At 44.7% G+C, this 22,041-nt stretch overlaps 1 protein-coding gene across 2 annotated transcripts in view; it reads left to right on the forward strand.

Moving 5' to 3' along the window:
- The window catches only part of MED13 (mediator complex subunit 13), a 176,794-nt gene extending 157,723 nt beyond the window's left edge, over positions 1-19,071 (forward strand). Inside the window, exons 24-30 of one of the 2 annotated variants that reach the window (XM_081945361.1) lie at positions 1,393-1,535; positions 2,898-3,056; positions 5,344-5,502; positions 9,882-10,030; positions 15,048-15,221; positions 16,132-16,232; positions 17,581-19,071. In XM_081945361.1, the coding sequence (XP_081801487.1) occupies positions 1,393-1,535; positions 2,898-3,056; positions 5,344-5,502; positions 9,882-10,030; positions 15,048-15,221; positions 16,132-16,232; positions 17,581-17,713 (1,018 nt within the window). In that variant the 3' untranslated portion in view covers positions 17,714-19,071. Of the gene's footprint in view, positions 1-1,392; positions 1,536-2,897; positions 3,057-5,343; positions 5,533-9,881; positions 10,031-15,047; positions 15,222-16,131; positions 16,233-17,580 lie in introns of both variants that reach the window. The other variant, XM_081945360.1, reaches the window with a different exon arrangement.
- The last annotated feature ends 2,970 nt before the right edge of the window (positions 19,072-22,041 follow it).

Raw genomic sequence — 22,041 nt, forward strand, 5'->3', positions numbered from 1 at the left:
TCTCATTTTTATGGTGTGCCTATATTACTATGGAAGTCTTTACGCTGGTGTATTTTACTCCTATTTGATAAGAAATCCTTCCTTCCTTCCTTCCTTCCTTCGTACCTACCTACCTTCCTACCTTCTTGCCTAACTTCCTTTTTTGGCTGTCTTTCATTTTTAAAAAGTAGGAAAGAGTAGGAATGCCATCCATTTTGCAAGGTGCAGGGTTTTTGTTCTTGTTGTTTGTTTTTGCCCTCTTAGCTTATTTATTTTTTCATTAAATTTATATTTTCATTAAATTTATATGCCACCCTTCTCGCCATCAAACAACTCTGGGCCGCTTACAAAATAAAAACAACAATATAAAATTTAAGTTAACATAATTACAATACAATAGCAGAGTTGGAAGGGACCTTGGAGGTCTTCTAGTCCAACCCCCTGCCTAGGCAGGAAACCCTATACCGCTCCAGACAAATGGCTATCCAACATCTTCTTAAAGACTTCCAGTGTTGGGGCATTCACAACTTCTGGAGGCAACTTCTGTTCCACTGATTAATTGTTCTGACTGTCAGGAACTTTCTCCTCAGTTCTAAGTTGCTTCTCTCCTTGATTAGTTTCCACCCATTGCTTCTTGTTCTACCCTCCAGGTGCCTTGGAGAATAGCTTGACTCCCTCTTCTTTGGGGCAGCCCCTGAGATATTGGAAGACTGCTATCAATATCTCAGGGGTTGCCACAAAGAAGAATCTTCCAAGGCACCTGAGGGTAGAACAAGAAGCAAGAGGAAGAAATACAGTAAAGTTTAAAATTTGAAACACTTGGCTAACTTTAGAAAAAATGCAACAAATGTACTGTTTGATTTTGACTACGAAGATTCTCAATCATCCAGGTTATGCTTGTCCCAAAGGTGCTTTTTTTTCAAGAGGCAACTGGACTTTCTGGTTTTACTTTGAAGACGTTTCGCTTCTCATCCCAGAGGCTTCTTCAGCTCCTCCTTTTCTTTTTCTTCAATGAAAAACAAGTCCAGTTGCCTCTTGCAAAGGCCCCTTTGGGAGTACCATTTGATTGCGTAGCAGGCCAAACTGTTCTTTTTGGGGAGCAGCTGAGGGTATGGACAACTATTATGTAGGAGAAGGAGAGACAGAGCCTGGGGCAGGAGTCAAGAGAGGAATCAGCCTGGAGTCCTTACGTTCCCACAAACAGTCCCAGTCCAACCCCTTTGGAATGTCATTGATTTTTTTTTAAACTTTCATTGATTTTTATCTAGTCCAGCAATTTAGTGCTGACCGTTCACTGACTAGATTCTTGTGTAAAGGCATGGGCAATAAATCAACGTAACTGGAACTTAATGTGTGGTCCCCATTCTTTATGCCTGAGATGCTCTTTACCAAAGAACTTTCGTTTTTCAACAGGGCTCGTAGGAAAAAAGGATCTGCTCGCAGGCTCGGTCTTCAGAAACTCTGGGAGTGGTGCTTGGGTCTTGTGCAGATGAGTTCTGTGCCATGGAGAGTTGTAATAGGACGGCTCGGAAGAATCGGCCATGGGGAGTTGAAAGGTACTGCCTGCCCTGAAATGATGATATATAAACTGTCTAAACCAGGTGTGTGAAACTCTTCTGGCCCCTGGGGTACTTAGATCTGGCCCACGGGGCTGCCCTGGAAACGGCAAAGGACCGGCCTACAGTGCCTCTGCCAGTGAAAATGGAGTGAAACAGTGAAAATGGGCCCCATTTTCAACCGTGTGCGGTCCCTGGGCTCCATTTCCGCTGGCAGAGGGCTGCAGGAGGCCATCGTGGCTGAAAACGGGACCGGTGTCCGTTTATCTCTGGCAGTGGGCTAGTAAAACAAACCAAAAGCAAAACGAAAGGAGAAATGTTTCCCCTTTTGCATTTGAGCGTGCAAGAAGGGACAGGAAAGGAGAAAGGGAAAGGCAAAGAAAAAGAAGGGAAGATGGGAAGAGAGCAAGGAAGGAGAAAGAAGGAAAGGAAGAAGAAAGGAGAATGAAGTGGGAAGGGAAAAGGAAGGGGGGAAGGAAGGTTATAATGAGAGTGAGGGAGGGTCTTAGGGAAGCCCTGCCTTAGCACTTGGCCAACACAGGTGCCCCCGACATGAGTGACGTTGAGCTGGTCATGCCCACCCCGGCCCCCCAAACCCAAACCTGATGCGGCCCTCAATGAAATCGAGTTTGACACCCCTGGTCTAAACATACAGGTAGTCCTCGCCTTACCACCATTCATTCAGTGACCATTCAAAGTTACCACGGCACTGAAAAAAGTGACCTATGACCGTTTTTCACACTTACAACCTTTGCAGTGTTCCCCGTGGTCACATGATCAAAATTTGGATGCTTGGCCTCTGGCATGTACTTAATGACGGCATTGAAAAAAGTGACGTATGACCATTTTCACACTTGGGATCATTGCTGCATTCCCCCTGAGCAAAATTCAGACTCTCAGCAACTGACTCCTACTTATGAGGGTTGCAGTATCCTGGGGTCACACAATCCCCCATTTGCGACCTTCTGACGAGCAAAGTCACGGGGGAAGCCAGATTCACTTAACAACCGTGTCACTAACTTAATCACTTAACGATCGTGGCAAGAACGGACGCCAAATGGGGCAAACCCCCTTAAGAACTGTTTTGCTTAGCAATGGAAATTTTGGCTTCCGTTGCGGTCGTAAGTCGAGGACAACCTGTAATCCTCACCGATTTCCCTTTTGGCTTTTAAGACCAAAGAGCAAATAAATACATGGGCATTCTAACCGTTTGCAGTTCTGAAGTGGCGGGAATCTCCCTTGCCTCTTTTCTTTAAAAGCCTCCAAAAACGATGAACTTCTTTTCGGCAGACAGTATTGCTTTCTGGAAGGCTACGGAAAAACGATGTCCCAGCTAGTCAGCCGCTCTTGTTTCCTTTCCAGATTGGAGCTGTTTATTGAGTCGCCGGAACCTGCAGTCTCTTAGCAAGAGGCTCAAAGATATGTGCAGGATGTGCGGGATTTCTGCTGCTGATTCCCCCAGCATCCTCAGTGCTTGCTTAGTGGCTATGGAACCTCAAGGATCTTTCGTGATCATGCCAGGTATGTGCCGAGTCCTTTTCATCGGGTTGGAACTCCCACAAAAGGGAGTTGTAATATTGTAAGCTTCTCAGAGTTACTGATGGGTAAGATAGGCGTCTAATAAATTTTACACACACAAAAAAAATAGAGTTGATGGGAATTTTACGGAGGGAGGGAAGGGAAAGGAAGGTAGGTAGGTAGGTAGGTAGGTAGGTAGGTAGATGAGAGGGGATAGATAGATGATAGACAGACAGACAGACAGACAGACAGACAGACAGACACACGACAGATAGATAGATAGATGAGAGGGGGGATAGATAGATAGATAGATAGATAGATAGATAGATAGATAGATAGATAGATAGATAGATAGATAGATAGATAGATTCTTGAGCAAGCAAAAAGTGAAGGGAGGGGGGAGATTTAAGGAAGGAGAAAGAGGGAAGAAAAGGAAAGGAAGACAAGGGAGGAAGGAAGGAAGATTCTTGAACAAGCAAGAAGGGGAAGGGAAGGAGGAAGAATTAAGGAAGGAAAGGGAAGAAAGAAAGGGAAGAAGGAAGGAAGATAGATCGATTCTTGAGCAAGCAAGAAGTGATGGGAGGGGGGCATGTTTAAAGAAGGAGAAAGAGGAAAGGAAAGGAAGGGAAGAAGGAAGAAAGTTTCTTGAACAAGAAGGGAAGGAGGAAGAATTGAGGAAGGAAAGGGAGGAAAGAAAGAAGATTCTTGAACAAGCAAGAAGGGGAAGGGAAGGAGGAAGAATTAAGGAAGGAAAGGAAAGGGAAGGGAAGAAAGGGAGGGAAGGAAAGAAGATAGATAGATTCTTGAGCAAGCAAGAAGTGATGGGAAGGAGGAAGAATTAAGGAAGGAGAAAGACGAAGGAAAGGGAGGAAGGAAGGAAGATTCTTGAAAAAGCAAGAAGGGGAAGGGAAGGAGGAAGAATTAAGGAAGGAAAGGAAAGGGAAGAAAGGGAGGGAGGAAGGAAGGAAGGGTAAAGACAGTATTGAGCCCTGGCGGCACAGTGATTAGAATGCAGCATTGCAGGCAAATTCTGCCCACAGTCTGCAATTTGATCCTGATGGGGCTCAAGGTTGACTTAGCCTTCCAGCTTTCCAAGCTCAATAAAATGAGGACCCAGATTGTTGGGGAAAACATGCTGACATTACAAACCACCCAGAGAGTGCTGCAAAACACTGTGGGATGGTATATAAGTCTAAGTGCTTTTGCTATTGCTGTCTCCAAAAACAAAAAACACTCAGAGCTGCCTGTCCAGGGAAAATCCTGCACAAAACCCTCAAACTCCCAGGCTTCTGGTAGAGCAAGGGTGTCCAAACTTGGGAACTTTAAGACTTGTAGACTTCAACTCCCAGAATTCTGGGAATTGAAGTCTACAAGTCTTAAAGTTCCCAAGTTTGGACACCCCTGTGGTAGAGGACTAGTAGTTGAGGAAGACATGGACCATCCCTAAGGGTGGCGCTGTGATTAGAATGCAGTATTGCAGGCTAACTTTGCCCACAGTCTGACCAGCACAATAGCAATAGCCCTTAGATTTATATACCACTTCACAGTGCTTTAGAGCCCTCTCTAAGCAGTTTGCAGAGTCAGCCTATTGCCCCCAACAATCTGGGTCCTCATCTTACGGACCTGCTGCTGTGACCAAAGGTGGAGCTCTCGCCTCACAATCAGGACGATCCTAGGTAGAGCCAGATGTAGGGTCTCCTGCTTGGGCAGGGGGTTGGACTAGATGACCTGCAAGATCCCTTCCAACTCTGTTAATCTGTTAATGCACCTTGGAAGGATGGACGGCTGAGTCAACCTGGAGCCTGGTGAGATTCGATCTGCCAAACTGCTGGCAGCCGGTGATCAGCAGAGGTAGCCTGCAGTACTGCACTCTAACCACTGCGTCGCCGCAGCTCAGTCAGCCTTCCATCCTTCTGGGGCTGGTCAAATGAGGACCCAGATGGTTGGGGGCAAGAGGCTAACTCTATAAACCGCTTAGAGAGGGGCTGTAAAGCACTGTGAAGCGGTACATAAGTCTTAAGTGCCAGCGCTATTGCAGGCAAGCTCTGCCAACTGCCAGCAGTTCGATTCCCACCTGCTCAAAGTTGATTCCGCCGTACCACTTTCCGAAGACGGTCAAATGAGGACCCAGATGGTTGGGGGCAAGAGGCTGACTCTGTAAACCGCTTAGAGAGGGGCTGTAAAGCACTGCGAAGCTGTATATAAGTCTTAACTGCTATTGCTGTTGCTATTTGCTATTGCTATTGATCACATGGGTAATTCTCCTCCGTTCTTTTTTTTTCCCCTAAAGACTCCGTATCCACTGGCTCCGTGTTTGGACGCAGCACCACCCTAAACATGCAGACCTCCCAGCTCAACACCCCCCAGGACACTTCGTGCACCCATATACTCGTGTTCCCCACCTCCGCGTCCGTACAGCTGGCACCATCCACCTACACCACTGAAACTGGTTTGGAACTGGCCTTTAATCCGAACAATGGTTTGTGTGTGTGCGTGTGTGTGCAACTCATATGCCTGCATGGGCGTGCGTGGGAATGTTAACCGATCGTTCAAGCGATAGGAAAAGGGAGGGAACGGCCGGTTAAGATGCAGCCGTTGTATTGGGTCAGGATGTGGAAGGCAGCTGTGCCCATTGGCTCCCAACAGCCTGTGCCCTCTTTTCTTGGTACAGGTTGTCCAGGACCATAATTGAGGCCAAAATGTCCCTGGCTAAGTCCGAGACGGTTGTTAAGAGAGTTTTGCCCCATTTTGCAACACTTTTTTTTTTTTGCTTCGGGTGTTAAGTGAGTCACTGCAGTTGTTAAGTGAATCATGCAGATCTGGCTTTTCCCATTGACGTTGCTTGTCAGAAGTCAGCTTGCGAGGTTGCAAAAGGGGATCGATCCCTTGACCCCAGGACACTGCAATGGTCGTAAATACATGCTGATTTTGACGACATGATCACAGAGATGCTGCAACCGTCATAACTGTGAAAACTGCCCGTAAGTCGCTTTTTTTCAGGGCCATTGCAACTTCAAACGGTCACTAAACGAGTGTTTGTAAGTCGAAGACTACTTGCAATCCCTGGGTGTGGGGGCTTCCCTCCTTCTGCTGGTTCAGGACTCCCAAACACCACTCCCTCCACAAGTATACCCTGTTTCCCTGAAAATAAGACCTCCCCGGATAATAAGCCCAGTCGGGCTTTTGAGCGCATGCACTAAAATAAGCCCTCCCCAAAAATATTGCAACACAGCAGCAGCCATGAGGTGACCATGCTCCCTGCCTCCTGCACCTCAAAAATAATAAGACCTCCCCGAAAATAAGGCCAAGCGCTTATTTCGGGGGTCAAAAGAAAATAAGAAACACAGTAGGTAGTCCTCACTTATAAACTACAGCTGGGACTGGCAATTCTAATGACCATGCTAAGTGGCATGGTCATTAAGCGAAACGACATTTGGACACACCAACTTAAAACATGCATTCCGGCTGCGGTTGCAAAGCAAATCACCGGTCATTCAGTGCGACAGCACGTATGTCAACTTGTAAAGCGTTGCCATGACTATTATCAGGTTGGATTCGAGGCAGGATTCCATGCATACCTTCGGCCAGAGTTGGATCTCACGTTTCTACAGAAAGGGAGGGGATAGAGGAGTACAGTTCAAACGCAATTAAGCGGAAGCAGTTTTGGCTCCGCAGGGGTACAGGCCAGAATGTTGATCCTAATAAACGAATGGATTTCTTTTGAACTTTGTCTCGAGGCTCGTAAATTAATTAGATCTTCTGGGAACTGGGAACTTCACAATGTGACTGTGACTTCCGACTTCCTGCCAGCTTCCCCATTGCCTTCCCTTGTTGGAAGCTGGCTGTGTGGTGTTGCAGTCGGTGGTCCTGTGATTATGGGATGTGGCGACCATTTTAAAGGCATGCTGGTTGCCAAGCATCCAGATCACACGAGGGCACTGAACAAAATAACGTACGGCTGCTTTTTGCACTTAACAACCATTGCCACACCCCCAATTCACTTTACAATTGCGGCGATTACGTTAAACAACCATTGGGCTCGGCTCACTTAACCATTGCCTAGCAATGGAAATCCTGGTAGTTGAGGACTACCTGTATAGAGCTCCTTCATTGTAAGGAAGCAGACTTTTAATTTAATTTGCAGAATCTACACTGAGCACTTTAAAACTTACAGAATAGAATAACAGAGTTGGAAGGGACCTTGGAGGTCTTCTAGTCCAACCCCCTGCTCAGGCAGAAAACCCTATACCCAACATGGCGAACCTATGGAAGGCGTGTCAAAGGTGGCACATAGAACCTTCTCTGTGTGCACGCGCACTGTCGCCAGCTGCTCTTCTGGTCTCCGGCGCACACATGTGCACTGGCCAGCTGATCTTCGCACACACCGAAGCCCCAGAAACCCAAAGACCAGCTTCTTCCCCTTTCCAGAGCTCTGGCGCGTGTGAAAACCATCTGGCAAGCCTGCATATGCGCAATGGTCAGCTGGTCTTTAGTTTCCGGAGCTTCGGCGCACACCCACGTTCCGGTTGGGGACTCAGTGCCGAAAAAGTTCACCATCACGGTCCTATACCAATTCAGACAAATGGTTGTCCAGTCTCTTCTTAAAAACTTCCAGTGTTGGAGAATTTACAACTTCTGCAGGCAGGTTGGTCCACTGATTACCGTATTTTTCAGAATATAAGACGCACCGGAGTATAAGACACACCAAGATTTTGAAGAGGTAAATTTAAAAAAAAAAGTTTTTGCACTCTGCAGACGTCCCAATCCCTCCGCGTGCCTCATTTTGTTTGTGAAAAATAGGGCATGCAGAGAGTTTGAGTGGCCTGCAAAGTGCTCCTGAGGGCTGGGGGGCAAAAACGGGCAAAAAATGAGCCATTTTTCACCAAAACGGGTCCATTTTATACCCTCCAAAAGGGCATGCATAGCCTTTAGGAGGCTTGTAGAGTACTCCGGGGGGTGGGGGGGGGCAAAACCGAGCAACAAACGGCCTGTTTTTCACTTGTTTTTTCCCTCCCTAGCCCCCAGGAGCACTTTGCAGGCCTCCCAAACCCTCTGCACGTCCATTTTTGCGAAGGGGGTAGGGTCTTTAGAGGACAAAAATGCTGTATTCAGTGTATAAGACGCACCCAGATTTTCACCCTATTATTGGGGGTGTGCGTCTTATACTCTGAAAAATACGGTAATTTTTCTAGTTGTCAGGAAATTTATGTCACCAGCAACTGAAAATTTTGCTCATAATGTAGCAGACTGTTGATGAAAGAAAAAGGGTCGAGACAGTTCTTTGCAGTTGGAAACAAATATGATAAATTAAACAAAAGAGATTTGCAAAGGGTCAAACGTAAGCAGACTTAATAACTGCCAATTCAGTTGCTGTGTTAACCAGTGAATTTCCTGGCTGCATAACAGTTTAGATCCCACCTTTGTAGTTCAACCCCAAATAGTAACTGTTGTAATATAGGTCAGATAGATTGGACACACTCCAGTCCCTTCCGTGAAGTAATAGCATGTAGTGCAAGGGTGGACAACTGTAGCAACTTTACAACCTGTGGACAGCTAACATGGGTAGCTCAGGAATTCTGGGAGTTGAAGTCCACAGGTCATAGAGTTGCCATACTTGCCAACCCTTGATATAGTGGGACCTAGGAAAGGAGCTTTTACTGTGACTGCCCCACCTCATTCCATCCATCCATCCATCCATCCATCCAATTTCTATAGCCGCTCATCTCAATCAATGAGATAAAAATATTCTAAACGTGTGTGTGTGTGTGTGTGTGTGTGTGTGTGTGTGTGGTATTTGTGCTGATAAATAAATAAAAGGAGACTAGTATAGATCTATTTCAAGCTATTTAGCTCTCATCAGCTAGCCATACCCTTACTGGGATTCGAACCTGGGCTGTATTACATATTAAGCAGATGTATTCGTCAGCTAGCCATACCCTTACTGGGATTCGAACCTGGGCTGTATTACATATTAGGCAGATGTATTAGCCACTAAGCCACAATACATCTGCCTAATGTGGTTGGAGCCATTTTAATCTCCGAAGGGAAAATGTTCCTTCGAGCACGGGCCACTGGGGATAAAGCCTGTTTTCTGGTCCTCACTGTTTGGCTGACGTTATCTGCAGCATCCCCATTCTGCTAAGATGGAATTGGACATGCAGGAAGGACTGGGAGAAGATGGTTCCTCTGGGAACCTGGGCCCCAAGCCATGTAGATAAAAATCTGACTCTTCACATAGGCACTATTGGTAGCATTATAACCTGGGGATGGTTGTTGGGGAATGGGGGTTGACTAAAGTGCCAGGTTTGTTAGTTTTTGTTATGTGTTTTTAATACCGTATTTTTTGGGAGTATAACACACACCTTTTTCCCCCAAAAAAAGAGGGTGAATATCCCCAGCCCCCAGGAGCACTTTGCAGGCCTCTCAAACTCTCTGCATGCCCCGTTTTTCAGAAACAATGCGGTGTGCAGAGGGTTTGGGAGGCCTGCCGAGTGCAAAAACCTTTTTTGTTTGTTTACCTCTTCAAAACCTTGGTGCGTCTTATACTCCGGTGCGTCTTATAGTCTGAGAAATACGGTAATTTTATTGTTCTTTTATTGAGCTGCTCAGAATTGTTTCAAGATGGGCAACCATCCACGTCCCAGCAAATCAAATCAAATCCCATCAAATCCGTCAGCCAATTTAACGATCGTCGGGGCTAACGTTGGATGGATGTGTGTATGTTTTCTTCTTCTTCTTTTTTTTTAAAAAAATCAAGCGTGTGAGTTGCTCTTCTTAGTCAACGTTTTTTTTTCCCCCTTCTATTTCTGTGAATCATTTCCTTTCAAGATGGACCGGATGGAATGGGAATCTTTGATTTGCTGGACACCGGCGATGACCTGGATCCTGATATCATAAGCATCCTCCCTGCGTCCCCAACGGGATCCCCCGTTCACTCACCAGGTTCTCACTTCACCCATGGAGGTGATATGGGCAAGGTAACTTTGCATGAGAAAACTGTTGTTGTTGTTGTTGTTGTTTGACCTGATTGAAATTTCTTCTTGGATATAGGGATTACTTCAGAACATTTAAATCAGGGGTGTCCAAACTTGGGAACTTTAAGACTTGTGGACTTCAACTCCCAGAATTCCCCAAGTCTTAAAGTTCCCAAGTTTGGACACCCCTGATTTAAATGCTCCTTCAGTCAATGCTTACAGGTTCACAGTAAGGGTGATAATGCTTGGCAGGGTGATCAGATCTGTTGTGTCTGACCCATCGCGACCCCATGGACGTGGATCTCCATGGACCCCCTGGAGTTGGTTGGCCAAGCGTCTGAATTTTGATCATGCATGACCGCTGGGAGGCCGCAATGGCCGTTAAGCATGAAAAACAACCATAAGTCACTTTTTTCTGTGCTGTTATATCTCAAGGACTACCTGTATGAAGCGTTTGAGACAACATCCTAATATGGCTTTATGGGTGATTATCCTGACTTTTTCGAACGTTGTTTTTAGTTGTGAAGTCGTGTCCAACCCATCGTGACCCCATAAGCAATATTCCTCCAGGCCTTCCTGTCCTCTACCATCCCCCAGAGTCCACTTAAGATCACGCCGATTGCTTCGGTGACGCCATCAAGCCACCTCATTGTTTGTCACCCCCCCTCAATCATTCTTTTGCCCTCAACCAGCATGAGATCTTCTCCAGGGAGTCCTTCCTTCTCATTAGGTGGCCAAAGTATTTGAGTTTTGTCTTCAGGATCTGGCCTTCTAAAGAGCAGTCGGGGTTGATCTTCTCTAGGACTAACCGGTTGGATCGCCTTGCAGTCCAAGGGACTCGCAGACGATCAGATCTACAAAACTATAATTTGATTATCATAGTAGATAGCTGAGCTAATCTTGAAAAGGCTAAGCAGGGTTCTACCAAGTAAGCATTTGAATGGGAAACCTCCTATCGGCCACAATTAACCAGGGAGAGGAGTGGAGTTCAAAACACTAAGCGTTTATTTTTGTCACCTATACAACAGAATCTGATCAGTTAACACTTAAAGGTCAGTTGGCGTTAGATAAAGGTCATTGTAATTCATGGAGGGCTGGCCTTGGTTCTCATGTGGATGCACAATGATTCCAAACTGATGACGTGTTTAACCCCACCCTCCAATTCAGCCTGCTCAACTCCTAAATCTCTAGTCTTATAGGATACTAGTTGATAATCCCGCGTTGCCCGGGTATTTATTTATCCTAATCCTGTATTAGACAGGAAAAGCCCTGATGTCGACGACAATTAAATTAGTTACAAATGCCCCCAGAAGCGTCAAGGAAAGTGGGAGCCCCCTTGTGGAGTACTGTGAAGCCGTTACCATGGCAACTCTACTGCGCTGTACAGTAGAAGCCATTTTACGGCAATACGGTAAAAGCCATTTGAAGGCACAACAGGCTGTATCTTAACAGAACACACATCCTGAGAGGTGTTAGGGGTGACTTACCCCCACAGTGTTTGTTTCCAGAGAGTAAGTCCATCTGTGTACCAAGTTTGGTTGAAATTGCTCAAGGTGTTCCAGAGTTATGCTGGAACACACAAACACACACACACACAGAGATTGATAGATTGATTGATTGGTAGGTAAGTAGGTTGATTGATTGATTGATTGATTGATTGATTGATTGATTCTGGGAATCGAAAAACAGAACCCTGGAAGAAGACAAAGCTTCCATGTTGTTGTCAAGATAGGAGCAGGGATAGGCCATTCTAGCCATTTCTAGGAATTAAATGCAACGTTACTTTCAAGTGCCGTATTTTTCAGAGTATAAGACGCACCTTTTTGCCCTCAAAAAAGAGGCTGAAAATCTGGGTGTGTCTTATACACCGAATGCAGCATTTTTGCCGCCTGAAACCCCGCCCCCTTCACCAAAATGACCGTGCATAGCTTGTAGGAGGCTTTCAGAGAACTGCTGGGGGAGGGGGGGGGCAGAAATGAGCAAAAAACGGGCAAAAAATTTTTCCAGCCCCCAGGAGCACTCTATAAGCTTCCTAAAGGCTATCCATGCCCTTTTATTGACAAAAAATAGGCCCGTTTTCTGCTTGTTCCCCCCCCCCCCAGGAGCACTCTACAAGCCTCCTAAGGGCTATCCATGCCCTTTTCATGAAAGAGCTGGCTGGGGAATTCTGGGAGTTGAAGTCCACAAGTCTTAAAGTTGCCAAGTTTGGACACCCCTGCTGTAGCATGTTAAAAGGAAAATATAGAGCTGAAGACAATGGCAAAAATAGCAATCAAAATTATCAGCAGGTTGAACTATCATTCCTCACAAGCAAATAGCAAATACTATTCTGGAGAACGAGGGAATAAGGGAAAATGTAATAACACATTTATGGGATTGTGCATGGGAAGGATATATTCATACGGGCGAGTCCTTGACTTATGACCACAATGGAGGCCCAGCATTTCTGTTGCTAGGCCAAAACATTTGTTAAGTGGGTTTTTGCCCCATTTTACAACCTTTCTTGCCACAGTTAAATGAATCACTGCAATTGTTAAGTTAGTAACACAGTTGTTAAGTGAATCTGGCCTCCCCATTGACTTTGGCTGTGAAAACGTCGCAAAACGGGACACTGCAACCGTCATAAATACAAGCCAGTTGCCCAGTGTCTGAATTTTGATCATGTGATTCTGAGGATGCTGCTACAGTCCTAAGTCCCTTTTTGTAGTGCTGTTGCAACTTCGAACGCTCACTAAGCAAACTATTGTAATTCAAGGACTACCTGTAAAAAGAAGCACAGTGCACTAAGAAGTTTGCAGAACCGTAAACACAAATAACGTGTGTGATTCCACATCAGCAGGATAAAAAAGTTGGCAGCCTAGAGCGGTTCAGTCAAACAAGAGTATTAATAATTAGTCACCAGATGCCTGCTAAAGCAAAACGATTCTCACCGCTCTCTGGAGGCTACTTCGGCCGACTTGTCAACTGCCAGCAGTTTGACACTTCGAGTCTCACCGGCTCAAGGTTGACTCAGCCTTCCATCCTTCCGAGGTCGGTAAAATGAGGAGCCAGATTGTGGGGGGGGGGAGGAGGGGGGCAAGAGGCTTACTCTGTAAACCGCTTAGAGAGGGCTGCAAAGCGGTAGATAAGTCTAAGTGCTATTGCTTGTCTTTGATGGTGTCGTTATGGCCATCCCCGTCAAAAGGCTTGTCTGTGGGAGGGCGGGACGGACGGACGGACTTATAACATCAAATATACAATTATAGATTTCTTTTAATATTAAGATTAATTCAAGACTGAAACTATTATCAGATACCTAATACTTAATACAGGGGTGTCCAAACTTGGCAACTTTAAGACTTGTGGACTTCAACTCCCAGAATTCTGGGAGTTGAAGTCCACAAGTCTTAAAGTTGCCAAGTTTGGACACCCCTGCTGTAGCATGTTAAAAGGAAAATATAGAGCTGAAGACAATGGCAAAAATAGCAATCAAAATTATCAGCAGGTTGAACTATCATTCCTCACAAGCAAATAGCAAATACTATTCTGGAGAACGAGGGAATAAGGGAAAATGTAATAACACATTTATGGGATTGTGCATGGGAAGGATATATTCATACGGGCGAGTCCTTGACTTATGACCACAATGGAGGCCCAGCATTTCTGTTGCTAGGCCAAAACATTTGTTAAGTGGGTTTTTGCCCCATTTTACAACCTTGCTTGTCTTTGATGGTGTCGTTATGGCCATCCCCGTCAAAAGGCTTGTCTGTGGGAGGGCGGGACGGACGGACGGACTTATAACATCAAATATACAATTATAGATTTCTTTTAATATTAAGATTAATTCAAGACTGAAACTATTATCAGATACCTAATACTTAATACAGGGGTGTCCAAACTTGGCAACTTTAAGACTTGTGGACTTCAACTGGCTGGGGAATTCTGGGAGTTGAAGTCCACAAATCTTAAAGTTGCCAAGTTTGGACACCCCTGACTTAATAGGAGCCATGGTGGTGCATGGGTTAGAATGCAGAATTGCAGGCTTACTCTACCCACTGTCAGGAGTGCGATCTTGACCTGATCGAAGTTGACTCAGACTTCCATCCTTCTGGAATCAGTTAAAATAAGGACCCAGATGGGTGGGGACAAGAGGCTGACACTGTAAAACTGCTCAGGGAGGGCTGCGAAGCACTGCGAAGTAGCATATAAGTCTGAGGGCTATTTCTATCGTGAAGCACGCGATCACCAAACCAATTGTTAAACTGGCAAGGATCCCACCACCATTTTTCGGAGGATGAAAATCTGGGTGCGTCTTATACACCGAATAAAGCATTTTTGGCCTCCTGAAACCCCATCCCGTTTTTCGCAAAAAATGGACATGCAGAGGGTTTGGGAGGCCTGCAAAATGCTCCTGGGGAGGGGAAAAACAAGCGAAAACCGGGCTGTTTTTTGTTCGTTTTTGCCCCCCCCCCTCCCCGCCCCCAGGAGCATTCTACAAGCCTCCGAAACCCTCTGAATGCCCCATTTTTTTGGCAAAAAAACAGGCCTGTTTTTTGCTAGTTTTTGCCCCCAGGCCTCGCAAACTCTCTGCATGCCCCATTTTTCTCAAAAGAATAAGGCATGCAGAGGGTTTGGGAGGTCTGCAGAGTGCAAAAACTTTTTTTTTTTTTTAAATTTACCTCTTCAATATCTCTTACCGGCGTCATATACTCCGGTGCGCCTTATGCTCCGAAAAACGCGATAGTTAAACTCACATATTGCCTGATGAAATTGACCAGCAGAATATAGGATAATGGTGAGTAACTTAACTCCTTTCTAAGGTGAATCTAACAAATTTCTAGGCGATGAGGCTGTTGATGGTTATAGACTCTGTGGCCAGGAGGGGTAAGGAAAGGTGTGCGCGCGAGTGCTCTCCGTGGTTTGCTTGTAAGCTCCCCAGGAGCCACTAGATGATCCCTAGCTAAAAGAGAATACTGAATTGCTGAATTCTATCCCTTTGAGGCTGATCCTAAATGCCACTTTTCTCTGTTGCTCGTATCAGGGTCAAGGTACAGACCGGCTGCTCTCCACCGAATCCCACGACGAAGTCCCCAACATTCTGCAGCAGCCGTTGGCCCTCGGCTACTTCGTCTCCACCGCTAAAGCAGGTCCGTTGCCTGAATGGTTTTGGTCGGCATGTCCTCAAGCACAAAATCAGTGTCCTCTGTTTCTTAAGGTAAGGAGCTCCCGTCGCACGGGGATAGGAGGGATGTTTGTCGAAGATTTATGTGGAAAATAAGCAAGCAATGCAAGGAGAGAAGGGCGGCGACGGAGATTCTTAAATCATCCCGGTCAGGTTTGTGCCAAAAGGGCTTTTCCAAAATATCTATGTTATATTTGTACTGATAAATAAATAAAGGGAGACTAGTATAGATCTATTTCGAGCTAATTAGCTCTCATCAGCTAGCCATACCCTTATATATATATATTTAAGGTTTTGTTTCTCATCCAAAAAGCTCCTTCATTTCGGAAAAATACCTTTGGGAAAAAAGGAGAATGGAAAGGAAAGGGAGGAGAGGAAAGGAAAGGAAAAGAAGGAAAAGAAAAAAGGGAAGGGAAGGTGGGAGGAGAGGGGAGGGGAGGAAAGGAAGGGGGGAAAAGGAATGGAAAGAAGGGAGGAAGAGGAAAGGAAAGGAAAGAAGGGGAGGGGAAGGAAGGAAAAGAAAGGAAAGGAGAGGTAGGAAAGGAAAGGACATTGAGGCAACGTAGGGAATGGAAAGAAAGGAAAGGAGAATGGAGAAAAGAAAGGATAGTAAAGGAAGACATATTGATTATGGCAGGTAGAAAAGAAGTATTCTCTATATATTACAACATACCTGTAAAATAGGTGCATGAAATGTACAGCTCACTGCTGCTTTGCCTGACTCTGTGCCCGAAGAGATAGTAATCCCGGAGTCTTAGGAGGTGGCGGGAACCAAGGGCACTTATTCCCGAGGCCTTAAGCTACACTCCCTAGTATTTTCTCTTCCGAGATTTCGTCCCCTGGATAGAGCATCCGATGCAGATTGAATTGGGGGGGGGGGGGGTAAGGGATCACATGAGCTTCACACTGAGCATTGACTCTGGGCTTTGGCTTTTTCTCAAAGGCTTCTTTGCACCTCCACGTGCCTTCAGTGCAATCGGACGAGCTACTTCACAGCAAACACTCCCACCCTCTTGACTCGAATCAAACTTCCGATGTCCTCAGGTAGGCCTGTTCCCTGCATGGGCAAGTGTGAGCTGCTATCGCAGAAATGCATTTTCATTATTTTAAGATTCCACTACTGGCCGCCTCTCTGTTTTGACCTGTCAGTAGTTTCCAATGGCTTGGTTTTTTTTTTTTTTTTTTTGCCTTTCTATTTCCATATAAGCCAGGGGTCTCCAACCTTGGCAACTTTAAGACTTGTGAACTTCAACTCCCAGAATTCCCCAGTCAGCTATTCAACTTTTGGGAGTTGAAGTCCACAAGTCTTAAGTTGCCAAGTTTGAGGACTCCTGATATAGTCTATAGACCTTGGGAGACTGGGACAAGAGACAAAGCCAAGTCAGATAAGAGAGAGAAGAGCCCTTAACTGGATAGGGGTGGAGGAAGAGCTCCTCCTCCTCCTCTTCTCCTCCTCCTCCTTCCCCTTCATCTTCCTCCTCCCTTCCTCCTCCTCCTCCTCCTCCTCCTCCTCCTCCTCCTCCTCCTCCTCCTCCTTCTTCTTCTTCTTCTTCTTCTTCTTCTTCTTCTTCCCCTCCTCCTTCTCCTTCCCCTTCATCTGCATCTTCCCGTTCCTTCTCCTTCCCTTTCATCTGCATCTTCCTCCTCCTCCTCTTCTTCTCCTCCTCTTCTTCTCCTCCTCCTCCTCCTCCTTCCCCTTCATCTTCCTCTTCCTCCTCCCCCTTCTTCTTCTTCTTCTTCTTCTCCCCCTCCTCCTTCTCCTTCCCCTTCATCTGCATCTTCCCCTTCCTCCCCCCTTCTCCTCTTCTCCTCCTCCTCCTCCTCCTCCTCCTCCTCCTCCTCCTCTTCTTCTTCGTCATCTTCTTCTTCTTCTTCCAACCAGATGTTCAGACTGGATTTGGCATTTTTATACCCCTATCAAGTTCTTCCCAAGAGTCCGGAATAGGCAGATTTTTAATATTATTAAGTTAATTTGCCACTCATTTTGTGGTTTGAGGCCACACCGAGCAACCCAAAAGGAATTCTCCCTAGTTTCTTCATCCTGTAAAGGACCACCATGTGACTTAACAACTGCTATGATTCACTTAACCCTTGTAGCTAACGAAAAGTCATAAAAATGGCGCAAAATTAACTTAACCACTGTCTTGCTTAGTAATTGAAATTTTTGGGCTCAGAGGTGGTCATAAGTCGAGGACCATCTATATCCTCTGGGCATCTCTCTTTTCTCCTGACGGATGTTCAGTTTCTTCTTATCTGTAGAACTTCAATTTGCTTGTGGAGATTGGAAGTTAAGTCACTGGATTTTTTTGTACCTGCTGAGCTTTTCTGAAAACCCCAAAGCCCCCTTTCTCCCTCCCTTTAACGCTCTGTTTTGATTTGTTTCCATCTCAAGGTTTGTGTTGGAACAGTACAATGCACTCTCGTGGCTCACCTGTGACCCTGCGACCCAGGACCGGCGGTCGTGTCTCCCAATTCACTTTGTGGTGCTGAATCAGTTGTATAACTTTATCATGAACATGCTGTGATCTTTATCCCAAACCGAGCGAGACGAAGAACAGACAACAACAACCGAAAAAAAGGGAAAAACCAGAATTCCACCCCAAGGACACGAGTTAATTCTTCTCTGTAACGTCATTTTTTTGTGATGGAGGGAAGTGGGGGAGGCTGTTAATCATCCTTCATTGGTTTCAAGGATTCTGACTTTCGGTGGGAGGCACGTAACCTCGTTGTTTGTTCCCCTCTCTCCTTTTTTTTTTTTTTTTTTGTTGGTGTATTGCGTATATCTGACTGGCCAAAGTGGTGAACAGGTCAGCCGACATGTATTATAATGCATCTTTTGAGTAGCCAAGTATCCATTCTCCTTCCGCCCATCAACCTGTCACAGTATTTGTGAAGAGTTTATGAGCCATAGGCCCCTGCCATGTTAATAAATATTTTAAAGAAAACGAATGAGCATGGAGACCATTAAAAGAAAAAAAGATGAATGAGGGAGAAACGACAAAAATAATATTAATTTACGGAACGTTTTTGGAACATTGCAATGTTCTTGTATTGGATTATAGTATCTAGTATTCAAAAACAAAAAAATGCCTGCATCTCTTATTTATTGTAAGTTTTTAAATGTATAAATTGTCTTATATTTCTTAACCTCTTTTATAAAAAAAAAAATTTCCTAGAAGGTTTATACTGCCTTCTTGCTTTAAAGCAATTGGTCTAAAATTATATCTGTAATCGTCTTAATTGAAAACTTGCGGTAGATTGCTTTTAGAGTGTTATTTTTTTGTAAGCGGGTGGGGAGGGACAGGGACCGCAAAAAATTTGTATTTGGTCTTGATGTACAGTTTAATGGGGACTATAGGAAGGTGGGGCGGGATAGAAATGTCCATACCTTTGTGTGTGGGAGATTTACAGCTAAGCTGTAGTTGCAGATTATACGTGTACAGTAAATGAAGTTCACTGTGTTTATATAAAATTGAAGAAAAAAAATAAAGGTACCAAGTCTTACAGCAATTTTATATCACACATTTGCAGAGTTAACATAATGGCAATATATTAAAATAAAAAAGTGATATTGTTAGGTGGTTTAACTTGTAGTGAGAATTTAAAGAAGAAGATGATAATAATAAATTGTTTTATTTTATTTTATTTTATTTTATTGGTATTTCTGTTGAGGGCCGAGACTAAAGCTTTGTCAGATTCCCTTCCCTGTTTCTTGAAGGAAGGAGGATGTGCTTTTTGACTACAAGGGCCTCTGATGTTTTTTTCCCCTGTGTGCATTTTAAGCCAAGACAGAATCTGTGTCATCTGATGAAATTGCGACACTTTTTTTCTAAAAACAAAAGAAATCCTTGCCCTCAATAAACTGTGTCACTTTCATTTTCAAGCATTTGTGTTCGTCACTAATCACACTTCTCTTGGGGCGGTCGGAATTACGTGGGAATCGCTTCTATCATAATCCTTTCCCTTTCAGGTCGAAATGTTAGCATAGCTCAAGCCCTTTTTAAAAAAATGCTAAAAGCCATTGCGGCTGTAAGAAAACAAGTTGATTTTGATTTCGGAAGGCTGCCGTTTGTTATTCATTTAAATAGATTTTCACTAGATGCTTTCAGAATCGAGTCCATTAATGCAAGTTCAGTCTCCTTGAAAAAAAAGGAAAAAAAAAACAACCCCAACCTCTACCTCTCTCCATGCCTTGATTTAATCTTTGTTGTTTGCACATTGTAGTGGAAACTCTCAAGCTTATCTTCTTTTAACTAAGCGGTTGCGTCCACGTGTGATGAAAACCGATGTAAAAAAACCACAAACTGTTCACTGCTACCTCTAACTCTTTCTATCAATAGACCCTTCCTTCCTTCCTTCCTCCCTCCATCTTTTTCCTCTCCTTTCTTTCTCTGTCCCTCTCCTCCTTCTCTTTCCCTCTAGCCATCTTCCTTCCTTCCTCCCTCCCCTCTCCTTTCTTTCTCTGTCCCTCTCCCCCTTCTCTTTCCCTCTATCCATCTTCTTCCGTTCCATCCTTCCTTCCTCCATCTTTTTCCTCTCTGTCCCTCTTTCTTTCTCTGTCCCTCTCCTTCTCTTTCCTTCTAGCTATCTTCCTTCCTCCCTCTCTCCCTCCCTCTCTCCCCTCTCCTTTCTTTCTCTGTCCCTCTTCTTCTCTTTCCCTCTAGCCATCTTCCTTCCTTCCTCCCCTCTCCTTTCTTTCTCTGTCCCTCTCCTCCTTCTCTTTCCCTCTAGCCATCTTCCTTCCTTCCTCCCTTCTCCTTTCTTTCTGTCCCTCTCCCCCTTCTCTTTCTCTCTATCCATCTTCCTTCTTTCCTCCCTCCCTCTCTCCCTTCCTCCCTCCCTCCCTGCTCTAGTCAGTGGTTAAGGCACCTGGTAGATTATAACTGGGCTGAGTGACTCTGGGCCAATCCCTAGGAGATGGTGAATTCTAGTCCTGCCTCAGACATGAAAGCCAGCTGGATGACTTTGGGCCACTCACCAGGAGACAGTGAGTTCTAGTCTCACCTTAGGCATGGAAGCCAGTTGGGTGACTTTGGGCCAGCCCCCCCCCCCCTCAGCTCAACCCATGGCGGGGGGGGGGGGGAAATAGGAGGAGGAAGGAATATAAAGGCATATTTGTTGCTTTGGGTTATTGGTATGTCCCCGGGAAACTGCAACCATCATAAATACATGCCAATTGTCGAGCGTCTTAAGTTTTGATCATGTGACTCCTGGGATGCTGTCAACGGTCGTTAAATGTGAAAAATGAACACAAGTCACCTTATATCAGTGCCATTGTAACTTTGGTCACTAAACAGACAGTTCTAAGTCGAGGACTCCCTGTATTCGAACATGTTCAAATATAAACTTGTTCAAAAGTTGCAGCTGACGGTTTTCTGTTACAACACAGCAGTCCTGTGGCATTGCATATTGTTCTATTAATAATTAATTCTATTAATATTTTCTGTTCCAGCATGGCAGTCCTGTGGCATTGCGTATTATTCTATTAATATTTGCATATTATTCTATTAATATTTTGCAAGGTTCCTCAACCAATGACATTCTGCTAGAGACGTCTTTGGACTGGATTTCTCAAGATGGTCCAATTGATTGAATTTTATACATAGCGCCTGCCCTTTTAGGTAGTAGCAGAATGGGTTTTTCCACCCCAGCCTCCTCCTAGGACTTCAAAACCCCAGGGGAGAGAGAGTAATTTGGGAGAAGAACAATAAAAAAAATGTCCCTCCAAGTGAATTTCAAGGAATAGAATAGAATAACAGGAAGGGACCTTGGAGGTCTTCTAGTCCAACCCCCTGCTTAGACAGGAAACCCTATACCATTTCAGACAAATGGTTATCCAACATCTTAAAATCTTCCAGTGTTGGAGCATTTACAACTTCTGGAGGCAAATTGTTCAACTGATTAATTGTCCTCGCTGTCAGGAAATTTCTCCTTAGTTGACTGTGAGCTTAAAAATAGCGTCTGTCTTCAATGAAATGAAGTCCCTCAATAACTTGCAGGAAATATTAGTTTGCACTTGTTGCTATGCGAGGAATGTTTCAGTGGAAGAAAATGAATTCCTTGGAATCAAACTTTCAAGAAAATGTTGACAACTAGTAGGTTTTTTTAAATAAACCGGAGCTGAGAATTTTGGCATGAAAAGAAGCACAGTTCCTGGAAATGTTAAGTTTCACAGCTGTTTTGTTTTGTTTTTTTATTTTAAAGAAAAGCTGGATCACCTTAACGGGATGGGTGGAGAATTCTATGTCAGTATCATTTAATGCTTCTCCCCCCCCCCCCCCCCCCGCTCCAGTATTTAATGCTTCAAATCTTCATTGAACATGGTAAATGGGATGATTTTTTTTTTAAAGAAAAGAAATTAGGAATAAAGTGTTGTTGCAGAATGCCAACTTGTACAAATTGTGATTCAGAAAATGGAAAACGGTTTCTATACTTTTAAGAATTAAAATTCAAATGGAATAAATTATTCATGAAGTCTTCCTTGATGTTCACATGGCTTGATTTCAGGAACGTCTGACCTTAAAACGACAAAAAGGTTGTAAAATCAGGCGGGATTCATTTAACAACCGCCTTGCTTAGCAGTGGTCCCAATCCGTTTTGACCTATGCTTCCCAAGAGCATGAAGCAAACTCCTTGTACCAACAAAACCCCCTTTTATTAATTGACTGTGAGTTCTGCTCATTCACAGCCGGCAAAGTCTTTCAAAGGAGGATTTACAGTCACAGACCTTATCTGGCTTGGAGAGCTGCCAGGCCAATGTGTGCAAAACTTGGCAAGGAGTCTCGGAGAGACATGAACCCATTAAGCGAACTAATTGTCTCATACAAACTCCTCTCCCCTTTCGCTCCTCTTT

This window comes from Natrix helvetica, assembly GCF_964273705.1.
Source record: "Natrix helvetica genome assembly, chromosome: 2".
NCBI lineage: Eukaryota > Metazoa > Chordata > Lepidosauria > Squamata > Natricidae > Natrix > Natrix helvetica.